Source organism: Apis cerana, linkage group LG6 (genome assembly GCF_029169275.1).
Source record: "Apis cerana isolate GH-2021 linkage group LG6, AcerK_1.0, whole genome shotgun sequence".
NCBI classification, from domain to species: Eukaryota; Metazoa; Arthropoda; class Insecta; order Hymenoptera; family Apidae; genus Apis; species Apis cerana.
Window position 1 is genome coordinate 370,494 of NC_083857.1, and position 14,773 is coordinate 385,266.

At 18.9% G+C, this 14,773-nt stretch overlaps 1 protein-coding gene across 9 annotated transcripts in view; it reads right to left on the bottom strand.

The window, feature by feature from the left end:
* LOC107995581 (uncharacterized) overlaps nucleotides 1-14,773 on the bottom strand; it is a 345,727-nt gene that overhangs the window by 155,968 nt on the left and 174,986 nt on the right. For all 9 annotated transcript variants that reach the window (XM_062075876.1, XM_062075878.1, XM_062075883.1 and 6 more), the window contains one exon: nucleotides 7,588-7,965. In XM_062075876.1, the coding sequence (XP_061931860.1) occupies nucleotides 7,588-7,747 (160 nt within the window). In that variant the 5' untranslated portion in view covers nucleotides 7,748-7,965. The remainder of the gene's footprint in view (nucleotides 1-7,587; nucleotides 7,966-14,773) is intronic.

Genomic DNA, 14,773 nt, shown 5'->3' on the forward strand with positions numbered 1-14,773 from the left:
AATTTAATATATATTAGTTATAATAATTATTTACAAAAAAAATGACAAATAATTGACAGAGAGAAATTTAATAAAAAAATAAAAATTCAAAAAAAATATAAATTTAATATTAAATATAATTTATTATTAAATTATTATTAAATAACCGGCATGAATGATTGAAATCTCCGGATAATCGCAGTTTAATCGCAGTTATCGAGATGTTATTATATCTAATTCATTTTAATTAATTTTCGTTTTACTAAAATATTTTTTTGTTTATATATTTTATTAGAAAATCGATAAATTCAAAATTTAAAATTTATTATTTACATAGTAAATAAAAATATGTTTTTAATTAAAATTGTATTACAGATATTAATATATTTGTAGAACACTTTTAGAGAATCGATTTTAAAGCTAAAATGAATATAAAATTAATATAATAAAATATAATATAATAAAAATATCGATTTATTAATTTATAATATGAAATTATAAGTAATTAATATTTAATGTAAATTAAAATTAGATGAAACAATCTTCTTTCTTTCTCACATTATCAATTCACTCCACTTTCGTCTCATTTTGTGTAATATAAATTTCAATTGTATACTAATTTTCATATTCTTTTTTAATCTATAAAAATTTTTATTAATTTGTAATAATTTTTATAACGTTTTCAAACAAATATATTACATTATATATAACATACATTATATATAACATATACATATAATCTTTATCTCAACTCAATAATATAAACAATTTAATTAAAATAATAGAAAATACATATTTATTCTAGAATAATTATCAGAAGTAAAACACATCAAACTGGAAAGGTTTTTTAAATTAAAATATTTCAAATCTGTATCAATTCTTACTTCAACAACCCAATTATCAAAAAATTTTATATGATAATTCTTAATCAGATAGCTTTGAATGCCAAATGATTCGATTATCATAAAAGTTATAAAACATTTTAATTTTTAATTATTTACCTCATATTGTATATTACATACAAAATATAAAATATCTTCGAAAACTTTTTATATATCTCTTAACTTATCTCTTAACTTATTTTTTTTAACTAAATTTAATAAAATTTTATCAAAATAATGAAATTTTGGAATGTAATGCATTAATATAACATTCACATTATATAATATTATACGATATGATATATGATATTATTGTATAGTTATTGAAAAAAAACAAATGAATAATAATTCTTTGATTTTTTAATTAAATGGCCCGATTTTTTATAGAATTTTTTTATAGAATAAACGCATCATACATATATCTAGTTTAATCCAGACACCTATTATTTATTATTTCCTAAAAATATTAATAAAAGAAAAAGTTTGGAAAAAAGAAATCTTCAATTGAAAGAATTTCAAATAAAAAGTAAAAAAATATTTCAAATAGTAAAAAAAGTAAAAAATTAAATAAATAGAAAATAATTAATAAATAAGATTTATTTTCTGCTGAAAATTTTTTAAATTTTCCGATATAAAGAAATAATATTCTCGAAGAAAAAGATAATAATATTGAATGCATAAGATAAGAAAAACACAAATACAAAATCATTATAATAAAATAAATAAATTCAATGTTTCGTTTGTAAAAAATAGTTTCACAAAAGATATTCAGAATTTTTGAATATATATGAATAATATGAATATATATATGAATAAATGAATATGAATAAATATTGAATATATATATAATGTGGAAATATTTTATATAAAAAAAAAATAAATTTTTGTTTTATTAAGTTTATAATTTGTATATGGGCCATTATATCGAAAATCATTTCATTTATTTCGAATGAAATCGTCTTAGAATTTATTTATTATGTTTTTTTAAAATCTATTATTTTTTTCTTTTGTGCTTTAATACTATAAATCTATATATATTAAGTTTTTTGAGAAAGTAATGATCATTTTAAGAATTTTATTTTTTTTTTTCATTAATTAATATCACGAAATATTTTATATTGAATATTTTTACTTTATTATAAATAATTTTCGAATTTTTATATATAATTCGAAATTTTTTTATATATAAATTTTTAATTTACATCTTTTATATCATTCAATTCTAAAAATATTTTAAATATTAAATTTCAAAAATATAATAATATAAATATAATATATAGAATGTATAGAATATTTATTTGAATTGATTTTAGAAATTAAAACAAACATGGAAAATATAGAAAAAAATCGATTGAAACTTACTAATTAAGTTATGAATAATTAAATTTATATTAAATAAAGCGAAATAAGAAGCGAGACAGAATGCGAAGTAAAGAAAACAGAATTATTTCAATTTTTTCGTTTCACTTTAATACAAATTAAAATCAACTGTTTAAAAATGTCTCACAAATAATATCACAAATTTTTAATCTCAATAATAAAGTAAAGCAGAGAAAAACATTAAAAAATCAATATTCACAACAATGTTAAATAAATTGTTATCATATAATATGTATTTAAGTATTTTCTCTTTTATCTTAGCATTTTAGTAAAACAAATATTTTAATATTTTTGAAAAATTTTATTCGTAGAAAAATATTTTTGTTGAAATTTTTCATAAAATTTTTTTTGATAAAATTTTTCATTCCAATTCAAAATTAAATCATTCCATTTCGTTTTGCTTCTTCCCATAATTCTATTATAATATAGAAGATTAAAATTATCAGAATTCTTTGTAATGAAAAATACTATATATTATTAAATATTTTTAATAATATATATTTTTATATCTTTTATTAGATATAATTTGAAAAAATGTAAATTAACAATACATAAAAAAGAAAAAAAAAGAATATATAAATTTTGAAGAATATATATTTTATTTTTTAAAATAATTATATTTTAAGAATATATAAACATGAAAAGGATTAAAAATTAAAGAAAATTAAATAGCATATGTATTTTGATATAATTTTGATATAATGTATAAATAAATTAACACAGAAATAAATATAACGATAAATGATAAACAAAAGGATGAGTAAAGTCATTAAGAAATTATTGCAAAAGAAGCAAATCTAATTTGCCTAGGTTAGTCTTGGTTTATAATATTCAAAAAAAAATTTAATTTTCCTTGAAGAATTTAAGCGAATTTAATCAAAAATATCATTAAGAATCAGACACACTATTATTATCAAATTTAATTATATATTAAATTGTTTCGATTATTTAAATTGTGTTAATTATCTCAATTTTAATATAATCTTTTTTATAATTTTAATATTAAATAGCTAATATTAAGGATAAAAATTCTAAATATAATAAAATACTCTAATCTGAACTCTAATCTAGCTTATAACTATATTTCAAACATGAATTGATAATCTAATTATGATATGTTATATTAGAAGTTCTAATTAACTACTAGGAATAATGTTTATATTATGTTCAAAATATAATGAAATGAAATATAATTCAAAATATAATTTAATGAAATATATAAATTTGATCTAATACATTGATTATAAATTTTTAGTATAGAATTTCTAAATTTGTTAAAACGATATATTTCAATATTTTTATTATATTATTTTCAATTTTATTCAATTTTATTAAATATATTCGACAAAAATATTAATTTTTCTTATTAATTTATCTAACTATTTATTTTTATCACTTTTATCACTTTAATTATATTTATCTATGATATGATATGATACATTTAAATATGTATTATAGATAGTATTAAAGAAGAAGCTAATGAACAAAACTGAAAAAAAGAAAATTTTCAAAATCATTAAAGAAAATGTTCGTTGAGGATATTAAAGTATAATAGCTTATTTTTTCAAGCTGTTTTTATTTATATATTCTCTAATCATGAGAAATTATTATCAGCATACAAATGATGATGATCATAGAACTAACAGATGTAAATATAAAATAATATAAACATAAACTGAATCTTTAGATAGTTAATTTAATAGCTAATTCTCTAAAACTAATATTATTCTATCAATATATTATTGAATTGTTGAATTATTGATTTTTCAATGCAATATTTTTGAGTTTGAGATCAATTAATCGATAACCGTTTAGTTTTTTTTCAGAATGATAAATAAAAGTTATTTAGGTAAAATATTCGATAATTATCGTAATTTGATAGGAAATATAATAAATTTATTGATTATTATAGAAGCAGAGAACTTTTTTTTCTTGAAACAGGAAATTTTTCTTTGCTTGAAATTGTAAGAAATATGTTAATAGAACATTAATATATTAGCCTTAGAGAGTAGATTCTAGAAAAAAATAAAACCCAAAAGTATCCAAATATATCAATTAAAGTTTATTTATTAAATTATAAGCAATCTAAATTTAGTTTAGACGAAATGAAAAAATGACAGCTATGTCTGTCATATTGCTATTTTTGCTTTTCCTTATTAATAAAAATTTTAAAGGTTTATAATTTAAATTTTTAGTAAACTTTAACCGATATTTTTATATCAATTTTTACGTTTGGTTTGATCTTCAGAATTAATTTTCAAAGCTTGTCTCACAAATATATTAATATTTTATAAAATTAAAAAATTTTCCAATGTAGTTTTTTTCTTTAATCTAATATGTATTTTAATTCTTTAAAACTAATTATTAATATAATTATTCGGACTGTTCTTACACTTCTACACTTATTTTGAATGTTCATACGATCAAAATCTATTGCTATTTTATCTTTTTTAATGTATAATCTATTTTTATCATGTACTTAATGAGAATCGAAATTCTTAACACTTTTGACGATTTTTTAAAATTAATAAAAATTCACATCAAAAAGAGTATTTAGTGAATATTCATAGAAAATAAAAAAAATAGTAAAACGATGAAAAATGCAAATCTAAAAAGAATTATGCATACTGATGCATTTATACTGAACAATGATATACAAAAAAAAGCCAGAATACATGTATATGTACATGAACTTCTTTTCATCTTTTATATCTTTTAAAAAAGTTAAAATTGACTTAAATAAAATCCACCATTTTTGAATTGTTGTTACTTTCATAAGCTTCCAATCATTTTCATATTTTTGTAAAGTTTGTCAAGATTAAATTGAAAAATTAAATTAATTTCAAAAAGAAAATAAAAAAAGAAACAAAATGATTAAAATTGAATTAATCAAAATGAATTTTTTCATTTTTAATATTAATAATTAACATTTTTAATTAATATTAATAAAATTACAAATATTTGAATATAAAAAAAAATAATTAATTCACAAAATTATTAATTGACTTTATAATAATATTATAATATAAAAATATAAGAATAATAATTTCGAATTTATTTACTTAAAGAATATAACATTGTTACATTTTACATAAATTATTTTCGTTTGTATATGAACGAAGTGTTAAAAACATTTAAAATGTTGAATTATTTGAATTACTTATATTTCTTTGTTAGTCTGACATGCTTTACACGTGCATTAAAAAATATAATAAGCAGTTGCTGAAATTATATTACCATAATTAATATATATATATATAGACACGACATAAAAAAGTATATATATAGATACTGTACACATATAATATAAAGGTTATAGTTCAAACATGCGGAAATCGGTTACAAGTGCATACTGATGTATTACCGATTCACACGATACATTCGGATAGAATAGAATGAGAAAAGAAATAAAGAAATTATTAATGTAATTAATAATTAATAGCTGATGATAATAGAGGAATGGTTGAGTCCAGCGCGTACACACCGTTACCATATTACGAACCCATATATATGTATGTATGTAATAATAATAATAATAACAATAATAATAACAATAATAATAACAATAACAACAATAATAATAGGAGACAAATGAATAATTAAAATTCAGTCGAGTAAAATTATGTTCGATTTACTTATTTTTTATTAATTATTATTAGAATTACGTATAGAATATAGAAATATATTCCTAAATATAAATATATAAAATAAATATATAAAAAAAGAAAAATAAATATTGTTATGAAATCAGAGTATTTAAGATATTACAATTAATGGCATTACTGAAACATTAATGATTATAAAAAAGAGGATCATCTGGAAATAAATCACGGAATCACACAATTATTCGTGCCGTTAGTTAGCGAACTCTTGATTAAATATGTTATATATCAAAACCGAAAAAACTTGAGCTTGAAATAATTAGATATACATAAATTAGGTAGAATATATTCTGAGTCAATGTAACGATGCTTGATATTTCGCTTTTATATCATAATATAATTTCGTTTTCTTGTTTTATTTTAGACATATAAATTATATTCTTTGTAACTAATATCAATTATCGCAATATATCTATTTTATCTCATAATTGTATATAATATATTTTAATAGATCTGTTGTAAGTATATAAAATATATAATTACTTATTACTTATTAAATATAATAATTTTTATATTTTTATTTATATTTTTAATTGTAATTCTTAATAAAAATTGTAATATTAATTAATAAAAATAAATAAAATATTTTAGAAATAAGAATTAAATTACATAATATTGTAAAACATAAAAATTTTTTTGATAAAATATTTTATGAAACAAAATTAATTTGATAATTTAATTTTTTTTTTGCATTTTTTCCTTTTTGAAGTCACTTTAATAAATTATAAATAATCAAATTTTTTTTTGATTTTTTTCAATTTCAATTGGATTAATTTTAAAAAATAAAAAAATCAATTTTCAAATTTATTTTCAAATAAATCTTTCAAAAGTGAAATTTTAAAAAATAAAATGAAACCAAGGATACTATAAACAATTAATAGATCGATTTATTGTCACATATTTCTTATTAAATATTATTTTAATTATACTTTTTCTTATAGTTTCATAATAATAAATAAGAAACAAAAGAAAAGAAACAAAAATAAATTAAAATATTCAATCTTGAATATAATATATATCATTTGTAAATATCTGAATACATTATATTAATTTGTTACAACACTATTTAAATATTATCAAAGTATATAAGTGAACGATAAATTAATGATTAATTTTAATCATTATTTATTAAAATGATTAATTAAAACCATTATTTATTATCTTTTCATACAAATGATAATTAGTTGTCTATAATTAGTTTTATAATTAAAATATAATAAATAATTAAAATTAGCTTTTATAATTAAAATACAATATGTGATGTCTCTTAAAAATAAATATTTATCCAGTGCTTTAGAATAGTAGTATATATATTTTACGAGTAATAAGAAATTTCGGATGAAATATAAGTTAGATTGATTGATATTTTAATATATTCATAAAAATAAGTATATATATATTGGCTAAATTAAAAATATGGTATCATAGATAATATAACAGCATATATTATAAACAAAAGAAATGAATGTGTATTCTTTTACTTCTGAATCATTTCAGACTTCTTGTGATATTACTCGTGTTATATATTGTACATACTACGCATATAAATACATATTTTTAAATATTTATAAAAAAACAAAAGAGACAGCGAAAATCAAGCAATGTTAAACCAACTCGTTTCGTATTTGCATTATTGTCTCAATGCTATTTATTCTTTTTTATATGGTGTGATTGCCTGGACTCACCGATCCTCTTGACGTGGACGTCTCGATTGAAGGAGACGCTTCTTTCAGCGGACTTCCGCTCGGAAACGGAAGTTCCGGTCGAATCAGGATGTAGTAAGTCGATAGGAGGGTTGCAGGCTTCTCCCTCTCTTAAAAATTCGGTTTGCTGAATCTCGAGCATCTTCCCGTCTTTTCACTCCCAATCATAACATATAGAGCCGGACACCAACCAGTTTTTCTTTTCTCTCTTTCTCTCTTTTTCGTTGTATTTTTTCTCTCTTACCTCAAAACCCCTGCACATATGTGCCTTAATACCCTGGCCTCTAAATGCAGTCACCCTTCCTTTCTTTCTATACTCTCTATCTCCCCTCTCCTTCCCTCTTAGACCCGATCACCAACCTGTAAGCCAAGCAAAGCTGTGCTTTTAATATAAATCTGTGAGATAATCCTTAATCTCATCAATCGAGATTTATATTTTATTTCTTATGATGGTACACATAAAATGACTATTTTATTTTTTTTCTTTTTTTTAAGTAATATTACCGAATCGATTATACTTTCTTATTGGATAATATCGTTATCCTTACGCTAGAGACATATATATGTTCGATAATTTAAAATTAAAAATTAAAAATTTTTTTATTTTAAATGTTATAATGAAATAATATATTAAAATAATTATTGATATCAAAATTTTTCAAATATTAATATTTTATTATATTATATTAAGATTTCAATTTCATTATAAAATATTGCTTATCATTGTAATACGAAATTAAGGATAAAAAATCAACTAAAGTTCATTCCATTTGCTCAAAGAGAAATATATATATTCGTAATTCTAATATGAGAGAAACAATATGATCTTCAATGTGATTAGTGACATTTAATTTTTTTTCCATATTTTTTGTTTTTTACTTATTTTTAATTCTCATTGTTTCTCAGATTAATTAAATATTTGGAATTAATTTTGTAAATTCAAAAATAAAAGAAATATATATATATAATTATACATGAGAAGATGTGAAGATATGATTGTGGAAAAATGAAAAAGAACATATTTACATAAAAAAATTTACATATTTCAATTTGAAGATATGATAAAAAATTTTAATTGGTTTACTAATAATGAAAATAATATAATTACATTGAATGTTCTATATGCATGTAAATAAAAAAGACATTTTAATTTTTTTTTATCGCAATCTACGAATGTTTTCTTAATGTCTAACGGAAAGCTTGTAAAGTTAATATGCATGGATTTCTTATATGTACACAAGAACATTAATACAAGTACACGCACATATGTGTAGCGATATATATTGATCTATTTGCGGTTGTCCTTATTGTGGTTAGAGAAATCACTTCTATCGATTTAGTCAAACCGGAGGATAGTACCGGTTGCAGTCGTAAGTACTGACCATATGGCTCACAGTATAGTGCTTCTTTTCATATTTTGTCTAGAAAAACAGTAAACACTAATACCTTTAAATAATAGAAGAATTCTCGAATATACTATAGAAACAATTAATATTGAATATTGATAATTTTTCATGATTCATTGACAAAAAAAAGGAACATTTTAATATCTCAAAAGAAAATTATCTCTCATGATTTATATTTCTTTTATTTATTTAATAAATTTAAAGTAAAAAATTTAAATTTTAAGAAATAATTATTAAATAAGAAATTTATTATTTTGTGAGAAATCAACTTGTTTTATTGCATCTGAATTTTTTTGAAAAATTAATTTATTTTGTTTGTCAAAAATTTTCTTAGCCCTTAAATTTTAAACTTAAAAAAAATATGTAATTTTTAATGTAATAATATATGTAATTTAATAAACAGGATTATGACAATTTTTTACAGATTTTTAAAATTTAGCATTCTAGATATGTAAAAATATTTAAAACTTTGATAATATCATATATTGAACTTTCTTAATAATATTTAATAAAAAAAAAGCAAATTTAAAACTATGCATTATAAAACACATTTATTGTGGAATCTATCCTTTTGATTGTCATATAATAGTTGATTTGATTTTTTTCAAATTGTAATAAGTATGACTATCAACAAGATTATTTTCGTATGCATGCAAGTATGAGAACGTGTTATTCGTATATGTGCATATGTAATGTTGATGATCGTAATGAAATTGCAACGATAATGGTCTCTATTGTCATCATGCAATTTGATGAGACACTCAAACGGATACCTGTAAATGAATTATTGACAGTTATGAGAATAATGATGACGATGTGCAATGATGACAATAAACTCGTGATTGTGCGATAAGCTACTTTGAATTCTTTTATTTTTGCTTCATCTTTTATAAAGCGTCATACAAAGCTATAATTTCAAGCATAATTTTATTATTTTATTATTAAATTTATTATTTTTATAACATTATTATTTTACTATCAATTGTGTAATCAAACATATCTTTTAAATATATTGTATTGTTATTATCAAAAAGTTTAATTTTCACAATTTTTTCAAATATCGTTGTAAAAAAAATATAACATTAAAGGAATTTGCCATTTTCTTTAAAATATAAAATAAATTTTATATTATATAAAAATATTATAAATATATATTACTTGAAACTAAAATTATAGTATACTAAAAAAAAAAATTTTTAACAAAATTGTAAATTTATAATAATAATCTAGTTATTATTTTTTTAATTGAAAAATTTAGATAATCAGGTTTGTATATTCGGAATATCAATTTGAAATTTTGACATATAATATAAAATTTTCAAATTCTATAGTTTTTACAACAAATGACATTATTCGAACAAGAACAATGCGAAGATATCTATAAAAATAATTGATTTGCTAAATACCCTACAATTATTTCAATTGTTCTTTAATAAATATTCTTTAATAAATTTTTTCGTTTCTCTTATTTTGTTTAACCAAAAAAGGATTAACGGATATTTTAATGAAATGTAAATTAAATAATACAAAATAAAGAAATTCGTTCAAAAAATAAAGAAAGCTCAAAAAAAAAAAAGATTTATTTTCAATTGTTGGAATTTTTTTTAATTAAATAAATTATTAATAAAATCATTAGAGTTTCATTTCATTTCAAATAAATGAAATTCTCAACAATGACCAATTTCCAATTATCAAGCAATAAAACATAGCGCGATACATCAATTCCTTCTAAGGGACCATCTTCATTTTTTAAGAGGCACGAATAATGCACAGGTATCACGATTTCAGATTCAACCTGCGTTCGCGAGTATCCGTGCGGGATCTGGCTGCCTTTCGAGCTTGCAAGAATGACCTCGTATGCGCTTCATCTCTCAAGGCCATCTAATAGCGAGTTGTTCGTGGTTCAAGCACCCGTACTTGGGGGTTAGGTTCGACGACTTTATTATCCCTCTCACGGAAGAGCCGCCGACTTCGAATGAGACAATTCGCGTGACTGTGATCACTGGATTAAGATACTAAACCAGCGTCGCAACCGCTGGCCATGTTTGGGAAAGAATTTTTCATGAAGACAGTTAGAATGTCAAAGAAATATTCTCATCATCTTAAAACGGATATTGATATTGTCTTTTATTTTTTTTTCTGTTTCTTTCTATTTTTTTTCTGTTTTTTTTTTTTTTTTTTGAATTTAAACACAATGGTTCGATAATATATAAATATTGACTTTTGTTATTTCCATATCTTCATTTCATTAATCGTTCAGATTGATAGATTTTTTATATATGTATTAGTAATATAAAAGAATATAAAAACTTGTAAAGTTGGAGAAATTTGAAGAGCAATTTTATTGCGATAGGAAAAAAATATATATATACAATATATATTTCTTTTTCTAAACTTATTTCATTTTAGTTAAAGTTTATTTTTTCAAATGTAAAATATTTTTTTAGGAAAAGTAGTTCATTCAAACAATAAAAAATGTAATTTTAAAAGCTATAAAAAAATTTTTTTATAATAATAAGAATTATGTAAGAAATTATGAAAAATCGTAAAAAATTATGAATTTAACTAATAAGTTGTACTGCATCTGTTATCAATAGCGAATTGTGAATATGAGAATATAAATATTATATTCTGTATATTAATATATGTATGAATACATATATATAGAATATAGAATATAGATTATGAATGAATATAGAATATAAATTAGAATATAAATAACGAATATAGATTATTTTTGATAATATTTAATAATATTTGAAAAATAAAATATGTATTTTATTCATTATTTTATTCATATATTTTAGTATTAACAAATTTTAAAAAATCGAGTTTATATAATTCATTTATAGTGAAGATTTTAGAAAAAATATTATTAAAAAAGTATATTATATATTGAAATATATATAAAATATAATATATAATAAATAAAACAAATTTGCAATTAAAAAAAAAATTAATTAATATCTCTATACGCAACTTTCTAAAAAAAAAAAATTAAAATATAACCAATGATCAGTTATAAGTGACAAATTCTTAAAGATCTTAAAACATTCATTCGTGATACATATGTAAAAAGTAAATAATCGCGAAAAATACGATATGATTCTCTAGTATTTTCGCCATTTCATTATAATTTATACGTTTTACAAACATTTTATAGTATTTTCTTTTTTATTGTTTTTGTGCCATGATATCCATAATTTAATTAATTTTTAATTAATAATAAAATCAAAAGTTCGCGCTTAGAAAAATATTTGTTACACTTTAAAAAAAAAACTCGAATTTTTCTCATTTTAAAAAAATTCCAATTTTTTAGATAAATAAATATTATTCTATTTTGTCTGAATAATTCATTAAATTAGAGATCGAACGTATCTAATTTTTAAAAATCTATTATTTATTCAAAGAAAAAAACCATTTGAAACATATTAATAATAAATCACAAATGTGAAACAAATAATAAAAATACAAATAATAAATTTATTCCGATTTTTGCTAATGAACTATTTTAGCTAATGAATTATTAATATTAAGATCAATTTATATTGCTATGAAAAATGTATTAATTCAATGATGCATTTGATAAAAACAATAATTGTTATGAAAAAATTTGTGTTGAAATTTTTGATTGTTTAGTTTAAACTTTGATAACGACGATTTGAAATTTTAAATTTATGCAATTTATTTTTTTTGTTATTATGCTTTTTATGTTTCTTTTTTTAATTATTTTCTAATTATTTATCTCAGAATTAAATTTAAGATCTTTCATAATTAATATTGAAGCCGATTATTAAAATTAAATCCTGGCTACTCTTAAGATATTCATTACGAGGCTAAATTTATTGATAAAAACACATTGCTAAGAATATTAATATTTGATTTCAAAAGCGTTTTGATCCCACTTTGTTGAAATCTGAATGTTTTTTCAATAAAGATATTTATAAATTGTAACGATTGTGACATTGAAATTTTGAGAATAAAATGATCGATTTAATAAAACTAAATTAAACAATTTTTTATACTTGTTCTTATATTGTTCAGTCAGTGCATTCGAATAAAACAAAAAAAAATATTTTTGAAACTTGTGTAAATTTTGTAGAATATTTGAAAAATAAATTATGTAAATTATTTTATAAAAAATTTTTTCTTTAAATAGAAATTATTAAAAAAAATAAAATAAAAAATAGAAATTATTAAAAACTTCATTACAAGAAAATTATAATATTATTTATAATCAATATTACTTTAATTATAATATTATTTGAAATTATTAATAAATTATTAATAAATTATTTTTATACAAAAGATTATAGAAAATTTATAAATTTACAAAATTGTAGATAAATAAATGATTGTATATAGGGAAAATTTTTTTTAATATAAATAAAAATTTAAAAAGAAGAAATTCAAAAAAAAATTTTTAGAAGAAAAAATCTTTTTTGAAAATTACTTAAACATTAATTGGTTTTTTATACAGTTTAATTAGAAAGAAAAACTAGCACTTCTAAGTAAAAGTTTTATAAATAAATTAAAAAAACAAAAACTTACATCAACAATTACTTTTTTAAATTTTATTTAATTTTATAATTATAAATAAAACAAGTAATACAATATTAAAGAAATTTAATAGAAAGTAAAAAAAAAGCGAAAGAAATTCTTATATAGATTCTTTTATCAAATTTAAAACAAATTTTATAATTTAAATACTTCTATATTATTAAATATAATATAAAACATACTCAAGCAATTCACATTTTTCTAAATAATCTGCTTATATTTCTGTTTATATTCATGATATCCACACACATTCAATCTTCTTATATTGCATATTATATCAATATCATATCATATTACAAATGTAAACTTCATTGAAAAATAAATTATATTTAAAACTAAACATTATAATTTTGTTAATTGAAATTAATTCATTAATAATTTCATTTTAATTTGATAATTTCTTATATTAAAAAAAGCAATGATAATTATTTATCATATTTATTAATTTCAATGATTTCGAATGTTATCATTTTAAATTTTTTTTTATACATATAATCAATATTCAGTCTTAATTTTTGAAATATTATTCAAAAATATGTTTAGTATATTATAGCATATTTAGCATATTTAATTATACATCATATATATATATATATATATATATAGCTTAAAGAATTCAGTTTTAACAACATTGATTTTGATATGATGTAGAAATAATTCTAATCAATATTCAAAAGCTTTTTCTCTTATTATTAATAAAATGTTTTTGATAAATATTTTAATTATATAATATGTAATAGCTTTCTAATATTTTGTAGAATAATTTATTGGATTTGGATTATATTACATTAATTTAATTTTAACATTTTAACCATATTATAAAAAGATAAAATGAAAATCTCATTTTAAATCATCTTTTTGAAGATTATCTGAATTGAATTTAAATATGTTTATATCAATATTGATCAAACTAAAAACTACAAATATATAATAAATTTTTTTTATAATTTGTAATTATATTTATTATCTAAACTAAATCAAAATTAATTCAAAATTATCCAAAAATATTCTAAACTTATAAATCAAATCTTAGAAATGCAGTATGTAACATTGACAATATTTTAAAAATTAAAACCAAGACTATTTACATGTAACTAAAAGAAAAATATTCAAAATATTACTCTTAATAATATATTTCGAAATCATTGAAATCTATAAATTTTTTTATAAATAATTAATAAAATAAATAATATTTAAGTAAT